Source organism: Pseudopodoces humilis, chromosome 28 (assembly GCF_049639895.1).
Source record: "Pseudopodoces humilis isolate 2021_Gansu_Grassland_sample_001 chromosome 28, ASM4963989v1, whole genome shotgun sequence".
Lineage (NCBI taxonomy): Eukaryota > Metazoa > Chordata > Aves > Passeriformes > Paridae > Pseudopodoces > Pseudopodoces humilis.
In genome coordinates, this window is record NC_142227.1 from 2,865,783 (window position 1) to 2,884,978 (window position 19,196).

The 19,196-nt window shown below is 58.8% G+C and overlaps 1 protein-coding gene and 1 long non-coding RNA gene across 2 annotated transcripts; both read left to right on the forward strand.

The window, feature by feature from the left end:
* Positions 1 to 382: 382 nt before the first annotated feature.
* C2CD4C (C2 calcium dependent domain containing 4C) lies at positions 383 to 3,608 on the forward strand. The gene has a single exon (XM_014259932.2). The coding sequence runs from the start codon at positions 521 to 523 to the stop codon at positions 1,781 to 1,783; it is 1,263 nt and encodes a 420-aa protein (XP_014115407.1). The 5' UTR covers positions 383 to 520; the 3' UTR covers positions 1,784 to 3,608.
* Positions 3,609 to 14,586: 10,978 nt separating this feature from the next.
* On the forward strand, positions 14,587 to 17,194 carry LOC148182510 (uncharacterized). The gene is made up of 2 exons (XR_015774628.1): positions 14,587 to 14,680; positions 16,639 to 17,194. It is a non-coding gene; the product is annotated as an uncharacterized LOC148182510 (long non-coding RNA).
* The last annotated feature ends 2,002 nt before the right edge of the window (positions 17,195 to 19,196 follow it).

The following is a 19,196-nucleotide window of genomic DNA, read 5'->3' on the forward strand; positions in this document are numbered from 1 at the left end:
GAAATGTTGGGGCGCCGCACTCGGAGGATTACGGCAGCGGCGCGGACGAGGAGGGGACCCGCCCCCGCCGCCGGCGCCGTATAAAAGCGCGCCCGCGCCCGCCCCGCCGGGGCTGCGGTGGCGACGGCGGCTCCGCCCCAGGTGCGGCGGCTCCCGGCAACGTCCCGCTCGCGGCGGCACCGGTCGGTCGGTCCGTCTGTCCAGGCATCGCGTCGCCTCGCGTCTGCCCCGTCCCATCGCACCCCCCGGCGCCGCCGGGTCGCCGTTCTCCGGGTCCCCGACCCCCGCTCCGCGCCGCCGGTTCCTTCGCGCTCCTCCCCGGGCTGGCGGGTCCCCGTGTCCCTCGGCGCGGCCAGTTCCCTCCCGTCCTTGTCCCGTCACCCGCGCCTGGCAGGTTCGGGTCTCTCGGTGCCGCGGATCGCTCCCGGGGCTTCCGGATTCGTCCTGCCTCTGCCGGTGCCCGGCCCCCTGTGATAGCGTCGCCCCTCGGGTCTCTTCCAGCCCCACACCCGGCAGCAACATGTGGCTCCTGGAGCGGCTGCGCGGGGTGGCGGAGAACGGCGGGTCCCGGGGCGCGGGGACAGAGGAGTCCTCGCGGGGGTCCCGCTACAGCAACGTCCTCACCCCCGACAAGATCCCCGACTTCTTCATCCCGCCCAAGCTGAGCGCGGCACCCGCCGAGGCTGAGGGCTCCGAGGTCCCCGCAGCGGCTGCTCTGGGTGCCTCAGTCTCAGAACAGGACCTGGCCGGGCGCAAGCCCCCGCGCAGCCCCCGCCCGTCCAGCCGGTCCCGGTCCCGGTCCCGGACCACCGGGCGGCACATCATCCAAATCGAGACCGCTGAGGACTGGACCGAGGGGAGCTGCGGCACCAACGTGGACCCGCAGGCACAGACGGCCATGTCGCTGCCCTACGTGCCCAAGGCGCAGACCTCCTACGGCTTCGCCACGCTGATGGAGAGCCCCCACACCCGGCGCAAAGAGTCACTGTTCCACAGCGAGCACAGCAGCCTCTGCCCCTCGCCCGTCACGTCGCCCAGCGCCCAGCGCAAAGCCAAGCTCAACGGCGAGAGCGGCCGCCGGACACCCTCTGACCTCGGCGCAGCCCTGATGCACCCCGGCCGCTACTTCAGCGGCGGTGAGAGCGACACGTGCTCCTCAGCAGAGTCCTCACCCTTCGGCTCCCCGCTGCTCTCCCGCTCCGTCTCCCTGCTGAAGCTCTTCAGCCAGGAGAGCCAGTCCAAGGTTATCAAGCTGAAGCACTCGGTGGCCCGCAACAGCTCGCTGTCCACTGACGACAGCTCGGCTGACACCAGTCCCAGTGCCCAGCGCCGTGCCAGGAGCGCCCCGGCCGGGACGCATCCTCCCACCGCCCTGCTGCCCCTGGACCTGCCCGCGGGCCGTGACCGGGAGCACAGCCTGAGGCTGAGCCGGGGCGGGAGCCTGCGCCTGGCTGCCGAGTACGACCCCTCCAACGCCCGGCTGCGTGTGCGCCTTGTCTCCGCCGAGGACCTCTACGATGCCCTCGTCGACCTGCGCAGCATCAACTGCTGCGTCTCGCTGTGCCTCAACCCTGGGAAGCTGCAGAAGCAGCGCAGCACCATTGTCAAGAACAGCCGCAACCCTGTCTTCAACGAGGACTTCTTCTTCGATGGGCTGGGCCCCGGGCACGCCAGGAAGATGTCCCTGAAGCTCAAGGTGGTCAACAAGGGCAGCAGCCTTAAGCGGGACACGCTGCTGGGGGAGAAGGAGCTGCCACTCACCGCCCTCCTGTCCTGCCTGTAGGTACCTGCTACCAGCCCCGGAGGGAGCCCTCCCACCTGTGGGGCCGGGGGCGAGGCAGGGAGGCCGGCTCTGTTCCCCAGCCCCGCTGGAGGAGGGTTTGGAAGGGCCCCCTGAGGAGGGCGGGGGTTGTGGCAGAGTGTGGGGGTCCCCAGGAATGGTGCTGCTGTGGGGCTCTGCCAACACCAGCTGGTAGCCACAGCCTCTGCCTCTGCTCCCTCCCTGGTCCTGCCCTGGGGCTGCATCTCCTGGAGCCCAGCAGAAAGTGGGGAGCTTCCAGCCCATTCCTCACCAGGAAGGATGGAAGCACCTGTTGGACTCTTCCCTCCCTGTGCCTGTGGTCTCCAGCTGCCGCCAAGCAGGTTGGAGGTGGGTAAATCTCTGTAGCACACTTACAGCCACCTCTCAAAGCCCCAGCGCCTGTAGTCAGGCAACAGCTTTAATTTAAAAGACAAGTTTCTAGTCTTGGAAACTGCAATGAAAATACTGCAGAGGTGACCCAAGAGTGGGCCAAGGGCGGTCACCCTGGGAGATGAGTCAGGTTTGTGGCTTTTGAGCCTTTCCTGGACTCGTCCCAGCCCTGTGAGGCTGCAAGGTTGGCTTGGTCTGACATCTGCAGCCTCCTGGGCTGCCTGCCCTGCCCACCTTAGCACTGTCCCCCACTGCTGACCCCCAGTGGGAAACTGCTCATGGAGCTTTGGGGGCTTTGGTTTGCCCAAATCCAGAAGGCTGCCTGTGCCTTTCCCCTGCCCACGGGAGGGAGATGCTGGGGGCTGGCACCCCTTGCCCTGGGCACACGGATGGTTCCAGGCAGTGTCCCAGCAGATCTGTTTGCTGACAAATGCTGAGGTGACAGGAGTAGCCCTCCCTGAGCGCTGGGGCCATCCCAGACTGGGCAGGGGGGCAGGCTGAGCCTTCACAACCCTCCTCCCTCCCTTGCTTATGAGGGCTGAGAATTTTTCAAGTGGCTGCACCCACTGGGCAGGAGAGATGTGTCCTGTGGGGCCACCAAGCTCCTGTGCCCAGCAGGATCTGGCTTCCCAAAGTGAATGACCAGGCTTTCAGCTTTCCTTTGGGGAGGGAGCAAGGTGCTCCCAACCCTTCCCATCCCACCCTGTCATCCTGGCTGACTGGCTGGGGACAGTGGGAGTGGGGAGTGCCGGGGTACTTCTGCGGGTGGATAAAACATGCTGCGTTGTTGTTTGGTGTGGTGTCACCCATTGTGTCGGGCTCTGCATGTTTCTGTGCAGGGAGCAGGATTTGCAGCGCTCCTGTCCCCGCCTGTTGCAGCACGCGTGGACACACACGCACACATGTGTTAACCTCTGTGGTGGCAGTCGATGTTCCTTCCTTGTCCTTTTGCAGCAGATGGCAGATCTCAGTGTTGGCTATTTATATCCGAGGCTGATCTTTTGCAGTGTTTTACTTCTGTCTGTAAATATGTTCCAGGTACACACGGCATAGTTCTGATTGCACTGTGTTTGCATGTCGGGGGGATTCAGGGTGATCGTGGCTGTTTGTCGAGCTTGTGGTTCAAAACAAACCGTGCAGGACATAAGGAGCTGACATGTCCGTCCTTCACAGGGAGTTTCCCACCTGAGCCTTCCCTGTGCTCCCCCAGGAGCCAGCACGAGGGATGGTCCCCAGCCCCCAAGTGCCCAGGCTCATCCTGGGGGCAGATGAAGGCTCTGGGGAGGGGGGGGATAGGAAGAGGTGTCACATTCCAGAGTGTGGGGTGAACATCCTGCCCCTGAGGTGGTCTGGGGCAGGGAGGGGACCCTGCCCAGCTGGCTGCTGCCTGACAGCCCCTGCACACACCACCAGCACTCTGTGCTCCCTGGGGTGCTGAGCCTGCAAGGGGTGGGGGGGATAGGCTGCAAGAAGAGGGGGAATGGGAGCTGGGATGAAGACTTCGGTGCTCTGAGAGGTTTGAGGAATGACAAATCCCCCACAGAAGAACTGTGTGCCTTTGGGTTTGGGGGAGGAGGATCAGAACCCCAGGCTGCTCCTTGGGGTGAGGCTGACCCCACAGGGAGACCCAAGGACCTGGGGGCTCTTGTCCTGCCCCACCCCAGCCTGTCCCAGAGCTGGCTGGAGTTGGGTGTGTGGCCATGCAGTGAGCCCTGGGATGAGCTGCTGTAAGCCCTGCTCTGTGCTGGGCTGGTGATGTGGGAGCCAGGGCTGTTGCTTGGATGGGTCTCTCTGCTTCTGGAGCTATTTTCTATTGTTCCTGCTTTGATATTTCTGTGGCTGGATTTAATGATGTATTTTTGGAGTGAAAAATATATCAATACCTGAATGGAATGTTTGTTTACAGATTATTTCCTCTTTTTAGTGCAATAAAGTAATTTCTAAAACAGATGCAGGTGTGGCCCTGGCTCCTGCTTTCCCCAAGATATTTCCGAGCATTATTCCTCAGAGTTCCCTGTGTGGGGAAGCAGAGCTGGAACCTCAGCACTGTCCAGATATTTGCATCACTGCACCTCTGGGTGCTGCTCCCCTTTCTAAACAGCCTTCCAGGGGCTCAAGGTGCCTCTGAAGCTCTTCCCCTGGTGCTGCCGACCACCTGTGGGGTGAGGTGGGAGTGAATCTCCTGGGGGCAGGTGGGTACACGGGGAAAGGTGCTGTTCCTGCTTGAGGGGGGACTCAGGGCTGTGCTGAGCCATGGCACTGCCAGCTCACAGCCAGGGCTGTGGTGAGGGAGAGCCCCTTCCCACACTCTGTGGGTGTCCTTCCTCCTCCTCACCTGCTCCCCCAGCCTGACCCCTGCAGCCCTTCTCAGCACTGGTGATGAAGAAAATGGTGATGGTTTTGTTCTCTCCCCCCGCCCAGCTGACAGCATTCAGGTTGCTTTATTTTCTCCCCACCTGCCACTTCCAAATCTGTTCCTAGCCAGATGCTGCCGAAGAAAAGAGGAGTGTTTGCCTGTTACCTAAATGCCATTTTTCTAATTTCCACAATTCTGATAATTTGTCATTTTTGGTAGCTATAGAGGCTGGGTGGGAACAGATCTGTTCTCTCACCTCTGGCCCCCACCGGGGTGGTGAAAGCAGCTTGGTAGGTGCTAATAATTTAAGTCATGCTTTTTCTAGAGGTCCAAAGCTGCAGCAGTTAGTAACAAAATGAGGCTGATTAAGTTAGTCTGAACCAAAGTGGATGGGGTCAGCCTGAGCACATGAAAATCCCTGGAAAGTGTTCAACACTTGAAGCGCTGGAAGCAGCCAGAGGGGTGGAGAGGGGTATCTTGTGGGGGAAGATTTAACTCTGAATTTGTAATTGAGTCACCGTGGGAAGGAAATGCGTCTGCCTCACTGGACCTGGGAGCTTGGTCATGCTGAGAGGAGTGCCTGAACTGGGAGCTGCTGCTGAGGAAGAGGGTGATACATCCCCACAACGCAGACCCTCAGGTCAGGGAATGCCCAGGTAAAGAACAGCCAGATGAAATTTCAAGCCCAAGGGTGGCTCTGCCCATCACTGTGCACACCAAGTGATGTCTGAGCCCTGGGAGTTTTCCCCTGCACTGGGATTCCTCTGACCAGGGGTCCCGAGGCTGCTGCTCTGGTGCACATTTGGGTGGCCCAATCTGTGCAGGAAACTGAGGCAGAGCAGGGGAGGCAGCTGGATGTGGAGGAGCCCCGATCTCCGGAGTGAGGCTCACCTGGGCGAGAGGCACACGCAGGCCTTGGCTATTTTTAGCCCTGTGTTCCTGCAGCGCGAGGACTCAACTTCTGAGAAAATTGCCTGGAGCTCATTTAGCCATGGCGTGATGACTGGCGAGGGAGGGAGAGGGCAAATTAGGGCTTCAGTCTCATCCAGGATGTTTGGCAGGGCCAAGGCTCCCGGGAGAGCTCTGCAGTGAGGAGGCAGCGGGACTGTCCCTGCTGGGGGACAGACAGCCTGTCCCTGCCCCATCCTCCAGACAGCCTGGGGGTCCTGGTGCCAAGTGCTGTCCTTGGCTCTGCTCGGGGGCCCTCGGCAGTTTTGGCTGAGCAGGGCTGCAACGGCTGCTTCTCCTCTCTGGATTTTTTGTGTGCTGTTGAGGCTGGGGGAGCCTCCCCTGCTCCCGAGGGCAGCCCCAGCCCAGCCATTTCCCTCCCCCCACTCCCAACTCCGGCTGCCGATTTCCCGTTTCGGTCAGAAAAGCATCTTCCCGTTGCCTGGCAACGCTCGGCCGGTGGCGGGGGGGCTCCACGCGGGGAAGGGGGTGGCCCTGCGGGTCCTGCGCCGGAGCCAGCCGGGTGCCCGTGGCGATTCCGCCACACGGTTCTGGACACCCGGGCCGGGCCGGGCCGGCTGCTGCGGGACCGGCTGTGGAGAGGCTGGGGGAGGGCGCGGGGGAGCGGCGGACGCGATCCGGGCAGTGCCGGCTGCAGGGAGCATCGGCCTCCCCCGGCACTGCGCTCCAGCGCTTTATTGCAAGCATTTGTCTTCCATGGCAGCGTGTCTGCCTTAAAGGGGAGAGGAGAGACTCCCACTGTTACTGGGAGGAAAACAGAACTTAATTGAATCCCACAGTCTTTTGTAGTCACATCAGTGGAGAGTGACACCCCGGCGTTAGCCCCTGGCACCCAGCAGTCTGCGCTCCTCCAGGGGACACGGAAACCCCCGGGCTGGTGTCTCAAGAGCCGGCCGGGAGCAGAGGTGACCTCCAGCTCCTCGTCACCTGGCTCTCTGCTGAAATGCAGCACCGTGGCAGCAGCCACTGGGATGTACCTGGGGCAGGCAGCGCTGCCCAGCACCGTCACCCACAGCACACACTCCCTCTGTTCTGCTTTTCCATTTGCACTTCGCTCTCCTGCTTTGAGGCTGGCAATCCAACAGGGACCTGGGCCCAGATCTTGCCTCCACAGCCAGGAAAAGGCAACAAGCGGATGGGAAGCGCCACTTTGGACTTCCCCTCACCATTAATTCCAACCCCTGCATCCAGCCTTGGGGCTGGGGCCAGGGTGGGTGTACAGAACACAAGGAACTGCAGTGGGAGAGTGCAGGGAGCATGCAAGGATGGATGAGGGTGAGAGCAGCAGCTGCCTTGCAGGGTGGAGGATCTTTTCTGCCTCTCCTCACCCTTTCCAGTGACCTGCTCCTTGCTAGCTGCCTGGTGGACTTTGAAATGCTGCCTTTAAAACGTTTGCAAAATTCCTAAACATCAAGAAGGTCCAGGTGGGAGGCAGGAAGATGGCATAAATAAGCAGACAGGAGGATTTGTTAAATCAGCAGTTGCTGGCAAACACTTTAATATCGGTGCAGCCGGGTGCTGATCAATACGACTTTTGGGGCCATGGGCTGGTACCAGCACAGGGGGGCTATGGCTGAGCCCAGGGTGGCTGTGGGGCACAGGGGTCCTGCTGTGGTGGAAGGCACCTGGCTGGACACAGCAGGGCAGGGCTGGGAGATGTTCGAGGTGCAGACTCTCCTTCTCCCCCTGCTTCCCACCCAGATATTACCTCCTGGGGGAGGGGACATGCCCATCTCCATCCCCACAGCGTTTTGGGGTTGTGTTAACCCCCCCGTCCGTGGCGTGGCTGTTTGGCTGGGTGAGCTGTGGCGGGAGCGGGGCTCCAGCCCGGCGTGGGACCGCGTCTGCCTGGCGGAGGACACGCCGTGGGAGCCAGGCTGGCATTGCCATGGCAATGGAGATAACAACAGCAGCTGCCAGGCAGAGAGCAGGAAGGGCACGGATTTCCAGCAATGCCAGGCTACACTCGCCCATGCCAGGGCAACACTGGGATCACAGCCGAGGGCCCATCCTGTGACATCCCCTGTCCAAGCTCTGTGATGACCCGGAGAGCTGTGAGCACGTCTTTGCTGCCGTGAAGTCCTTGGCACCCTTCACACCTGCAGCAGAGCCAAAGGTGGCACTGAGAAATACATAAAAATAGAGATTCGAACCCTCCAACCTGTCCACTGCCAGGTTATAATTAATTCTCATTTGCACTTCCGTCCAATTTCCCTCACATGGCTCCTGACCCAGGCCAATTGTCGTATGAGGTTTCTGTAATTGCTAATCTTATCAAGCACATCGATGTGAATTGAGAACGCTGCAATTAGCAGGGGCAGGAGCCACAGGTGAGCTGCTGCTTGGCGAGTGTTTGTTTCACCTGTGCCAAGGGAGAATGTGTGCTGGCTCCAGTGCTTGCCAGGGCTGTTCTTTGCCCAGTGTGGGCAGGATGGGGTCCTCAAGATGACCGAGGCCACAGCAATGCCCAGTCACCAGGAGCTCTTCAGTCCTTCTGGCAGCTTCTGCCAGGGTGGGGGCTCACCTTTCCCAGCCCCACATCACCATGTTGATGCAAGGACGCTGGCAAAGAGTCCTTAAACAGCCCCAGACCCTCTGAGCGGGCTCAGACAAACAAGGTATAAACCCACAGGAGATCCTGCTCCGAGCTGCCGGTTGGGAACTGACGCGCTTTTTTGCGGACAATCTGTTTCCTCCCACTGCCGCTGGCTACCTGCCCACCCCACCTCCCGGCACAGGCATCGGGTGGTGAGAGCAGGTCTGGCCACGGGGGCAATTCCATGGAAGCCCCCAAATGCCACAGGGCTGGGCTGGGCAGTGCTGGCACACCCCAGGACTGGCCATGGCACAGAGCAGCAGCTGGGAGCAGAGCGCAGCCATTCACTCCCCCAGATGTTCCTCCACATCAGCGAGTGACCTTCAGCTGGGACAGATGGGGCTCACAGGCTTGTCTGGAAGCAGCCAAACGCGTTGTGGTTTTGTGGGGAGTTCAGGGGTGCCTCGGGCACCAAACACCGCTGAGGCGCAGGGAGGGGGCTCTGACAGTCCCAAGATGCAGTCCAGAGTGCCAGGAGAGCATCGCAGCGCCGGGTGCCCCGCCGATGGCACACAGCAGGGGGTGGCAGGGTCCCCACCCTCACCGCAGCTGTAGAGTCCGTGGGGTGGTGTTGCACGGGCGCCTACCAAAACCTCTCGCTTCGCCACCCCCAGCCGTCTGTCGCTGCTGACACTCACTGACAGGAATAAACTCCAACACCTACCATATGCTTTGCTACTTCTGCTGCCCGCGCTCACTTGTTACTATCTATTTTCAAAGCTGGGGCAGCCTCTGCGTGGGGCGTCTGTTGGGCCAGGCCGCAGCAGTGGGGAGATGAGCTACGATGGGGTGCTGGTGTTCCTGGCACAGATGAGTGCAGGGGATCTCTCTCTGGTGGTCTCAGCCCTGCTCTGCGAACAACTCCCTAGCACTCCCCAGGTGAGCACCAGCTCTGGTGCCTGGCTGGTTCAGCTGCTGTGGCAATTGCTTGGGTGCTGCTCCTGTCCTGCCCTGCCCAAGGGGCTCAGCACACTGCTGAGTGTGCTTCCACAGCAGCACCCAGCCCTGCCATGCTGTGTCCAGGCACTACCCACTGGCCATTGTCACGGCTTACCAGGCACTGATAATGTTCCTGCTTGGGCCGTGCCCCAAGCCCATGTCGTGGGCTCCATCCAGCCCACTCGTCCCTGGCCAGGAGCAGGACACCAATGGCCTGACTGTTCCCTGAGTTGTCCCCTGGCACAGCCAGCAGGATGGCTCCAGATTCTGGGTGTGGGAGCTGCATCCTCAGGACTGTCTCCGAAGAAAACCACGGGAAAGGGTGCAGTGAGCAGCGGTCAGCATGTCCCCCTGGCCGTGGGGACTGGAGGATCCTGTGCAGGGATGGGCACAGCCCTCCCCTGGCAGGATGGAGATATAATCTCAGTGTAGAAGCACCACGAGCAGTGTCTCTTCCCCACTCTGAGCTGCTCCGTGTGTTTACGACTTTCACAGCCAGGAAAATTCATCTTGTTTCAGGAGTGGATGCATCTCGGCACATCCTCCAGGTGCCAGAGCTGGTGATGCTGTAAACGACAGAAGATCTTACAGCAGAGCTCGGCTGGGCTCAGCCTGCGTCTGTCCTGCCTCCTCTCACTGTCACCACTGCCAGGGGACAGGCGGCTGTGCGTGAGCAGAGCCCAGCGCCGGCTGCCGCCTTCCCCGGGGCACCCCGCGTCCCGCCCCGAGTTTCAATTGCACCATGCCGCTTTGATTCCTGGCTTTAATTACAGCCTAACGAGGCCCGGGCAGCAGGAGAGGAAAACATCAAGCTTAAAGGGAAACAAATCGGGAGAGAAAAGAACATTTACTGGTGACTAATAGGTCCATGGCTCGGCGTGTGTGTTTGCCTGCCACAGTGCGGGACGTTGCCAGGAGGAGGAGAGGGGATTTCTTCCTACTTGGCAAGCCAAGCCGCACAGTGCAGTGCAAGGAGAGAGGATTTTTCCTGGGCCCATGCCGTTCCTGTGTTATTTTTAACGCCCGTTGCACAAAAGCTGAAAACCATCCTGAGCTCTGGGTAAACAGAGAAGATTTTGCCTGCTTTCACAGGCAGGGTCGGGGCTAAATAATCCAATGGTGACAGATGGGCACGTTCACACACTGAACTGGCCACACCACAGGAGATTGAAACTGATCTGGTGAGAGGAAAGGATGAGAGTTTCTGGTGCTGGCACCCAGAGCCCCGGAGCAGCCACCACCCTCATCATCCTCACCACCACCACACCGGGTGAGGATGGGGCAGGGCGGAGAGATTGTGGTGCTGGGAGTCCCTGAACACGAGCCCAGTTCCCTGGGAGGGCTGTAGGACCTCTGCCCTGGACTCCCTGGGCTTTCCTTGTGCACAGGGCCCGGCAGTGCAGCACAGAGCCAGCGTCCCCAAGAGCTGCTCGGGGGTGGCCGGGGTCCCTTCCTGGGCTGAGGCCAGGGAAGCTTTGCTGTGCTGGTGAGGGATGCCAGGGACAATCCCACAGGATGGGGCAGGGGAGTGAGAATGGGAACAGGGACATGGGGACAGGGATGAGGACATGGCAGCATTGCTCAGTGGTGCTCCTGATGCCCACCCTGCTCAGCACTATCCTGTTCCTCTCCCTTGGCCTCTGGGGTGGCTCCACAGACATATGGCTCCAGCAGGGCTGCCTGGGCTGTTCCCCCCACACCAGCGAGAGCTGGGATCTCGTTAGTGAGCTCTTGGACTTTGAGCATCTTAGAAAACAGTGCTTGCTAATAAGAGAAAAAGAATGACAGCAAATAAGCCCAGCCACAGGAACATGGCCTTTTCATCCAGCATTTTTTATTCCCCCACATTCTCCCCCCTTCCCTTCTTCGCCAGTGGAATGAAGCCACTGTAATAAAATTATTAAATATATAAAAAAAAGATGTAGCCCCCACCTCGATGCGGCAACCATGGAAACTGGATCAAGGGGACACCTGTACATTTCCATTCCGGGCTCCTGCTTGCTGAATATACAGAGGAGCACTAATTAAAACCCCAGTGAAAATGGCAGGGGGAGGGAAGGAGCCGGCCCTGGGAGGGAGGGGGCTGTGTGGCTGGGAGGTGCTGCTGGTGCAGGGATGGGCCCTGCCAGGTGTCCAGTGAGCCTTAAAAAACACCTGGTGCTTCCAGTTCCCTCCAGCTCCTGGATGTGGAACAGGTGCTCGCTGGACCCCAAACACTGTGTTAACAAGGTGACCCCAGCCCTGATGCACCCCTGAGTACCGAGGGGACTGAGGACTCCATCTCAGCCCCAGGGATGATGCTCAGCAGAGCAGGGTAGAGTTGGTCCTCGGTGATTTTATGCTTTTAACCATTTCAGCGAGAGGAAGCTCCCTGATCTGGCACGTGAGCACCCAGGAGGAAAAGGCTGTGTTTAACCTGAAGGTTTATTTTTACTGACAGCAAATGGCAGCGCCTGGAACATTCCCCTCTTTGGAGTTAATTTTTACTGAAGCTCAGTTTTAGTCATTGTTGTCTAAATCTGACTCCTCCACATTTATCCCACGGAAAAGCTCCCGCAGCTCAGCCCTCAGGATTTCAGTGGCCCCAGGGCTGGTGTGCGATGCCCGCTCCTGCCAGCCTGCAGGACTGATGGATGGGGAAAGCTTTTCCTTCCATCAGAGCAGACGTCAGGCTGCGAAGGTGAGCAGAGCGCTGAAACCCTCTGATTGACGATGCACGGTCTCAAATCACTCCCCAAGTGTCTTTCCCAGCCGGAGCTCAAGGCGGGGCTGGCTCCTGCTGCCTGGCCATCAGTCCCAGGGGCTCATGCTACATGATGCCTGGGGCTGGAGTGAGAGCTCCTGGTCACTCTGCCAGGCTCTTTTCCCAGCAGGGTGCTCATTTTCTCTAGCTGAGCCATGGAGATGACAGGCTATGCTGTGCAGGTGACGATCCTCCTCCTCGGCCCCTCTCCCCTGGTCTGGCACAGGAACAGCCCGAGCAGGGTGTCTGTGCTGCCCCAGCTCCACAGCCGGGCTCTGGCTCTGCAGACACGGCCGAGGCACCGCGCCAGCCGGGCCAGCAGCTCCCACCAAACCATCGTCCCGTGGGGCTCTGGTGAAGGGGCTCCACTTGGGCAGAGAGTGCAGGCACGCAGCTCAACTTTGGGGAGAAAAAAATTCCTCGTTTCCATGGGAACCGGAGGAGGAAAGTTTCTGGGGCTGCGGCTGGGATTCTGCCAGGCAGGCAAGGCAGCAGGACCCCGAGGCAGCCATGTCCCCCCTCTGCTCCCGGGGAAATGCTGGCATCCAGCTGCCAGCCCCGCTGCCTGTGCCCCCAGAGGTGCCCCCTGAGATGAGGGGTGTGCTGGGACTCTTCTCCCTCCCCTTCGGAACTGTGTCAGATGTGATCTGACATTTAGCTCTCAGCTCAGCGAGGAGATGCACAGATAACTCTAATCTGCTTTTCTCCTCATGCTCTCCCTGGAGGCAAAAGCTGCTGCTGGGAGAGCAGGGGGGCTCTGGCAGCTCGGCACAACAGCACCGCAGTGCTGTGCTGGGGATCTGGAGGGTCCCGAGGATCTGGAGGTGTCCCAGCAGCACCACGCCCTCCTCACCCACACCCTCCCATCACGCAGTGGCAGCTGGCAGGACCCGAATTTCAGGGGCTGGAGCTCCTTGGGGACATCTCAAAGGCTGCAAGGACAGAGGCACGGCAGCACCCTGGGCATGACAAACAGCCCTCAAGGCCAGCTGGCTGTGGCCACCCTGCCCACTGGCCCTGCCAGTCACCCGTCACCCGTCTGCAGCTGGGTGTCAGAGCCACCCTGGCCTGTGTCTCTCTCTTTCCTGGTGGCTCAGCTCCAATTAGTGAGGCCCCTATTAATTTTTTCCACTTAGCAGCTCATGTCAGTGTCAAGCTGGCAGCGTGAGCAGCAGGAGGGAGGGAGCTGGGGCTAAGGGGAGCCAGGGTGTTGGGATCAACCCAGTAATGAGGCACACGGGGGGCTGAGCCTGGCTCCACAGCTGGCCTAGGCTGGGAAGGAGTCCCTGAAGAGCAAAACCATCTCAGCATCCCTCCCTGGGCTGTCAGATCCCATGGTCCAAGTCACAGACTAGGTTTGGCAAGGATTTGAGCCATTTTTGGAGGCTCCAGCAGCTTCAGGCAGAGGCTGATCCCCAAAACCCCCACAGCAAGGGCCAACCCTCGCCACTTGGCCTCTGCCCAGGGCAGCACCACCCTCCCCCTGCTGCGGGTCCCAAGGGGTGAAGCCAGCACAAACAAGAGTTCTGAGACACCCCCCTGGCCACTGGAGGGTTCCTGGAGAGGGTTAACCCCCTGGAGCAGGGGGTTAATGATGTATCCAGATGGAGCTGACCTTTCCACCTTTCCACCTTTCAGCTTCACCTGCAACTCCCTTTTCCCTGCTATTATCTGCATGGATGCCTGTGGATTTCATTTCCATATTCATGTTGTTTTAATGACCCTGTAATATCTTAATGTTCTGCAATTAAATGTGGAATCTTTTTTTTTTTTTTTTTCCTTCTGCAGATTAGCATCTGCAAAGGATCATTTGTGGCATTTGAGCAGAGGAAGGGAAGCCTGCTCAGGGGGGAGATGGGGTTAATTAAACTTCAGAGCACAGCAGGCTCCACTGCTAAATATCCTTCTTCCAGTGGGACAAGCGAGGGTGAGGAGGGAGCAGCTCTGGGCTGCTTTACAGTCAGATGGCTGGGCCGCCCCTGGGGCAGCTCCTGTGGGTGTTGGAGTGCTTTAAGTCGTACAGCACACACAAGGCACATGTGTGCATGCACAGGGTTCCAAATCTGCATTGAGATCCCTGTCTTGGGCTCCAAACCGGGACTGAACCGCTCTGGCGTCATCCCAGTGCAGCTGGGGCAGCCAGGCTGTCATCGCAGTCCTGGTGAGGCCATTCGAGCTCAAATCGCTCCATCTCCATCCCGGAGGCTAATGGACATCTCTGCCACTGCACCACCCCCTCCTGACCCGGGCCACAGATCCCCGGCTAGCTCAAATAGCTTTTTCTTCTTTTCTCCGGCTCGGGGCCAGGAGGGATCCTGGCCAGAACTTCTGTCTGGGTCCTGACCAGGATCTGAGCTCACTGGCTCACCTTGAGCACGAGTCCACAGAATCGGGTGAAGGAGCAGGGGAGGACTTCTCTTCTGGGTTATAATTCACAACTTTATTTCTGTAAAGGGGAATCCAGGAGAAAGGACAAAGGACCGAGGATCTGACCGCTTCTTTTAAAGGGTGAACGCCTCGGGGGGTTGGAAATCGTGAAAACCAGTCAGGAAGCTTGTTTATGTTTAGAGCAGGTGGGCATACAAGCTTTCTACAAACCAACTACTACTAGGTACTAATAAGAAATACCAGAATAACAGAATGGATAGCTTCAAATAAAATGCCAAGAATTAGGGAGTGGAGGCCGCGGGGTGGAACCGCACTGTAGGGGGAAGAGGGGCGAAACAGGGATATGTGAATCGCTTTGGAGGGGACACAGGCAAAGCGGAAATGTACAACAACCCATAGGGAAAACGGAAACGGATACAGCGCGGAGGAAAACGAGGGCTGAAATCGAAACTCGGGGCCCCGCGGCCGGCGGCCGGAGCGGGGCCGGAGCGGCGCGAGGTACGGGACCGGAGGGAGGTACGGGACCGGAGGGAGGGATGGGACCGGAGGGAGGGATGGGACCGGAGGGAGGGATGGGACCGGAGGAAGGTAGGGGACCGGAGGAAGGTACGGGACCGGAGGGAGGGATGGGACCGGAAGGAGGGATGGGACCGGAGGGTACGGGGTCGGAGGGAGGTACGGGACCGGGCAGCAGGACAGCGCCAGGGCCCCGCGGAAAAAGCGGCGGCACGGGGGGGAGCACCTGCTCCGAGCCCGGCGCAGGCGGAGGCTGAGGCAAGGGGCCGGGGGGGAGAAAACCCCGCTGGGAACGGTAAACACAGCCGCCGGTAGGGACGGTAAACACAGCCGCCGGTAGGGACGGTAAACACAGCGGGCAGCGGGGGCAGGGGGGAAGCCCGGCGGGGCCGGAGCGGGATCGGGGAGCCCCGGCAGGCACACCCGCGGCAGCACAAACCCCGGCACGGGGGAAGGGGCGGGGGAAAAGCCCCGGGCCGCCAGCTTCTAACTCTGCTAACAAACTAAAAAACCTGCCGCAGCATCCTCCCTGGGATGGTAATTTGGTTTCAGCCCTGTAAGGCGGATGGGGCTGGGCTGAGAGTGGAGTGGGGAAGAATAGGAGGGGGCAGAGGCAGCTCTGAGTAGGACAGAACCCCCTTGGCCTCCATCCACCTCCTGCCCTCTGCTCCACCAGCCCCAGACCACATCTGAGGCATCTCACATGGCCTTGCAGGATGGCTGGGGACAGCCAAGTCCCAGCAGCCTGGGGGAGCAGAGCTGGAGTGGTGGCCAGAGGGTCTCAGCTCCTCCCTGATGGGACATGGCGACCACAAGCAGCCCCAGCACACTCCGTGCCTCCCACACAATCTCCCCTTCCTTCTCCCCTAGTCCTTTTGAAGCTGCAGCTGTGAACAAGATGTGAGTGTGAGGCCCAGGAGTGGCGCGTTTGGCACATTGAATAAAGATGGGGACGAGAAATGCCTTCTCCTGTGGCTGTTTGATGGGAAGGACAGCACTGAATTCATTTGGAATGCTGCCAGGCACCACCAGAGCCTCTGTCATCATCCAGGCAGTCAGAGCAACACAGGCTGGTGCCCTGTGAAGGTGCCACCTCGTACAGTGGCACACGCAGGCACGTAGTCACAGGATGGCCATGCCAAAACACCTGTGTGTGCACAGTGCTGTAAAGGAGGGCATCATCCCCGTTCCAGGGGCTGGAAAGGAGGGCACCATCCCCGTTCCAGGGGCTGAAGAGGAAGGGCATCATTCCAGGTGCCATCCAAGCCCACACACCCTTCCAAACCCTGCTGCCACTGGGTTGCAGCTGTGGTGGACATGGTGCCGGCACAATTCCACCTTTATCCACCTCACAATGCTCCCACCCCTCCCAGGTGATCCAGGGGAAGAGGGGGACTGGATGCAAGCTCCGTGTCAGGACACAGGGTGGGAGGATGGGAGGCCTGGCTGCAAGGAGGGGTGTGGGATGGCCAGGCTGCTCCCTCCCGGTCCTGCTGCTGCCTCCCGCTGCTCCAGAAGGATGCAGCGTTTTATCATCATCCTGTGAGGCTGACAGGCACCAGAATTAATGAGTTCCTCATCAGCACTCCTTCATCTAGCTCCCTCCCTCAGGGTTACACACCCACAGCCCCCAGGCAGCACGGAGGGAATGGAGGCAGGTGTTGTTTGCAGGGGTGAGTGTGCGGGACACGTGCACAGGTAAACAAACACACCTGTGTGTGCCTGGCCAAGGCTGGAGGGGGTCAAGCTGCCCAGCCAGGTGGATGAGGGGTCCCTGGGATGCCCTGAGCCACGGGGACATGGAGACCCTGCCCTGGCAGAGGGGCACGGGGACCCAAGTCTGCACATGGCTGGCCTCCACACATCCCTCATCAAGCATCTGCTATTAATTACTGACACCAGCAAGAAACACTTGCCCTCAGCGTATATTTCAAATGCAGGAGCTTCACTGACTGCAGGACCAACCCCATGGAAACCAAGGAGCTGTGGGGAAGCAGCAGGTCAGGGGGACTCTGCACCATACACCAGCAAGCAGCCGTTGTGTCCCGTGGCAGCAGAGGCTTGTGTGACTTTGCTGTCCCCTGGGCTGTCCCTCTGGCTGTCACCACACAGCAGAGCATGTGAGGGAAAAATGTTCCTGTCCTCTCGGAGCTGGCCTTTTTGGAATGATGACATCCTGAAAGGATTGGCCATCCCAGGGGTGGTTTATTTGGCACCTGTGCCGGCGCAAAGGCTGCGAAACTGCAAACCCTCGGCGTGCCTACTTGAATTGCTGTCAAACCACATCTTTCTGCCTGTACCCTGAGGTGCCAGCTGGGATTTCAGCACATGGGATGGCGGCCTGGGCGTTATCTGACCTGCAGGACTCATCCTGTGCAAGCCCAAGCCTGCACTGAATTTACATCTGTAGATATTGCACCCATTTTTGTGAGCCCTGCAGAGACCGTGATATGATAAGTATTTTGATTGTAAATAAATTACATTTGTGGGTTGTGATGACTTGAAGTGGAAAGAGGAAGGGAGGGAGGCAAGTTGGGAGGATGAGAAGGGAACTATATAGCCATGATGCTCACCTTGACCCAGCCATCCTATCACCTGTCCTCTGCCTCAGAAAACCTGGAAAAGGCCCCTGGAAGCTGTGTTGGGCAGCTGACAGCCACGGGGGATCCTGAGACACCGGCACAGCTCAGAAGTGTGAACACTGGTCTGAAAGCCTACACAGGTGTGGTGTTTGCGAGTAGCAGAGCTCCATCTAGCATTGGTGAAAACTGATGCTTCTCCAAAGTCTAATTCACAGCTGCTTTGTTAAGCCTTGGAGCTGTTCTGTCTGTCAGCAGCCTCAAACGACCGGAAACCCAGAGTTTTTTATAGAGTTTTTTATAGTCTGAGCTTCTGTTCTGCAGAATCTCCTCGGCATTGAGCCCACCCTGCACCCACGGCAGGACACAGCCCCACACAAACCTCCCCTTTCCCAGGCAGTATCACTCCTTTACCAATACTTTTTTTTTTTTCCCTATCAACACTGCATTTTTAACCCATGTAAACTTTTTTTTAATCTACAATCCATTGTGGCTAAACACTCTATGGCTGAGCTTCATCACAGAAAAAGAATTTGCCCTTTGTCTCAGGGCTGCAAAGCTTTTCCAAGAAGCAGAAATGCTTACCAGACAGGGCACAGGTGGAGAAGAGAAAGGAGGGCAGGATGTAGGGCCACCCTGGTTTTGCAGGCAGATCAACCCCAGGTTCAGCCAAAGCCACTTCACCCATCTGGGATTTGTTGTCTCTGTCCACAGAGCAGCAATTGTACAAAAGCTGCTGTCGGAGTGTTCTGATGAATCACTTGCAAACACCTAGAGAGCCTGAACCACCCAGGATTCCACTGCTCTTCAGGCTTTTTAAAATGCCTTTGAAAAATCTCAGAATACTGAATGTCAGCCACTAAAATCTGATTTAGGATGATGACTTCAGCACCATGTGCTGCCTTCAGAGCCTGGCAGGGCTGCAGGATGTGTTGCCCGGTCATTCTGAGGACAAAAATCAATGCCCCAGGCAATAGAGGTGTCTCCTGAAAGGTGTTTCACTACTCCCTCAGAGAAGTGCCGCTGGAAGAGACTCAGCCTGCAGTTGTCAGTGCAAGCACTAAATGGTAGGGGCACTGCTCCAGGACAGCCCCTCAATAACGAGTGGAGCTCTCCCCAAACCTTAACCCAAAATCCCAAACCTCAGGCCTTGACTCAAACCCCCGGCCTCTCTGCTTTTTTGGTGACAGAACACCCAGATGCACTGCTGGGAGCAAGGCAGAAAGCAGCAGTTCTTGCAGACGTTTTTTCTGAAGCTGGAGACGAGGTTACTCTTTTTATTGAACAAACAGCATCTGCAAACTGTTAGTCCTTTGAGAAGATCCAGACAGCTCCGAGAAAGGGAACAAAGAGCTGGTGAAGTGCTCTGGTTCTCAGCTCGAGGGCCACCACCACTTCAGAAGCACTTGATAACACTTTGCTTCCTGAGCTCAGAAGCGTGAGCAAAACCCAGCATGGAGCCAACTGCCAGGGTGGAGAGGCTGCTCCCAGAGACTGAGCACGAGGCCTCCGTGGGCACAGCCAGAGGCAGATCTGGGCACAGGCACTGGAGCTGGATGATGACCCACGGGATCTATCATATGGTGAGGTCTGGTGGCAAATGTCCCTGCACACCCCGCGGAAGGGCTGCCTTGCTGGCTCAGCCAGGAGTCCTGGAGGGATCAGGGGGTCACTGAGGGGCTGTGGGGATGGAGAGGAGGCTTGGCAGGACTGCAGGAATCCCTGGTTCCTTTGTTGTGCTGGAGGATTGTTCTCTGGAAGCATATGGTCATCACCAGTTAAACAGAGCTGGAAATAAACATCTGGAAGTTTCCGCAAGTGCATCTCTGGGGTTCTTGAAGCACAGCCACAGCAACGAATGATGAGATAGTGTCTACGCCCCAGTCTTTGTGAGGCACTGACCCTTCTCTCTGGGCTCC

Excerpts from the sequence above, each read along its gene's own strand:
- C2CD4C (XM_014259932.2), top strand. The coding sequence starts at position 521 with ATGTGGCTCCTGGAGCGGCTGCGCGGGGTGGCGGAGAACGGCGGGTCC.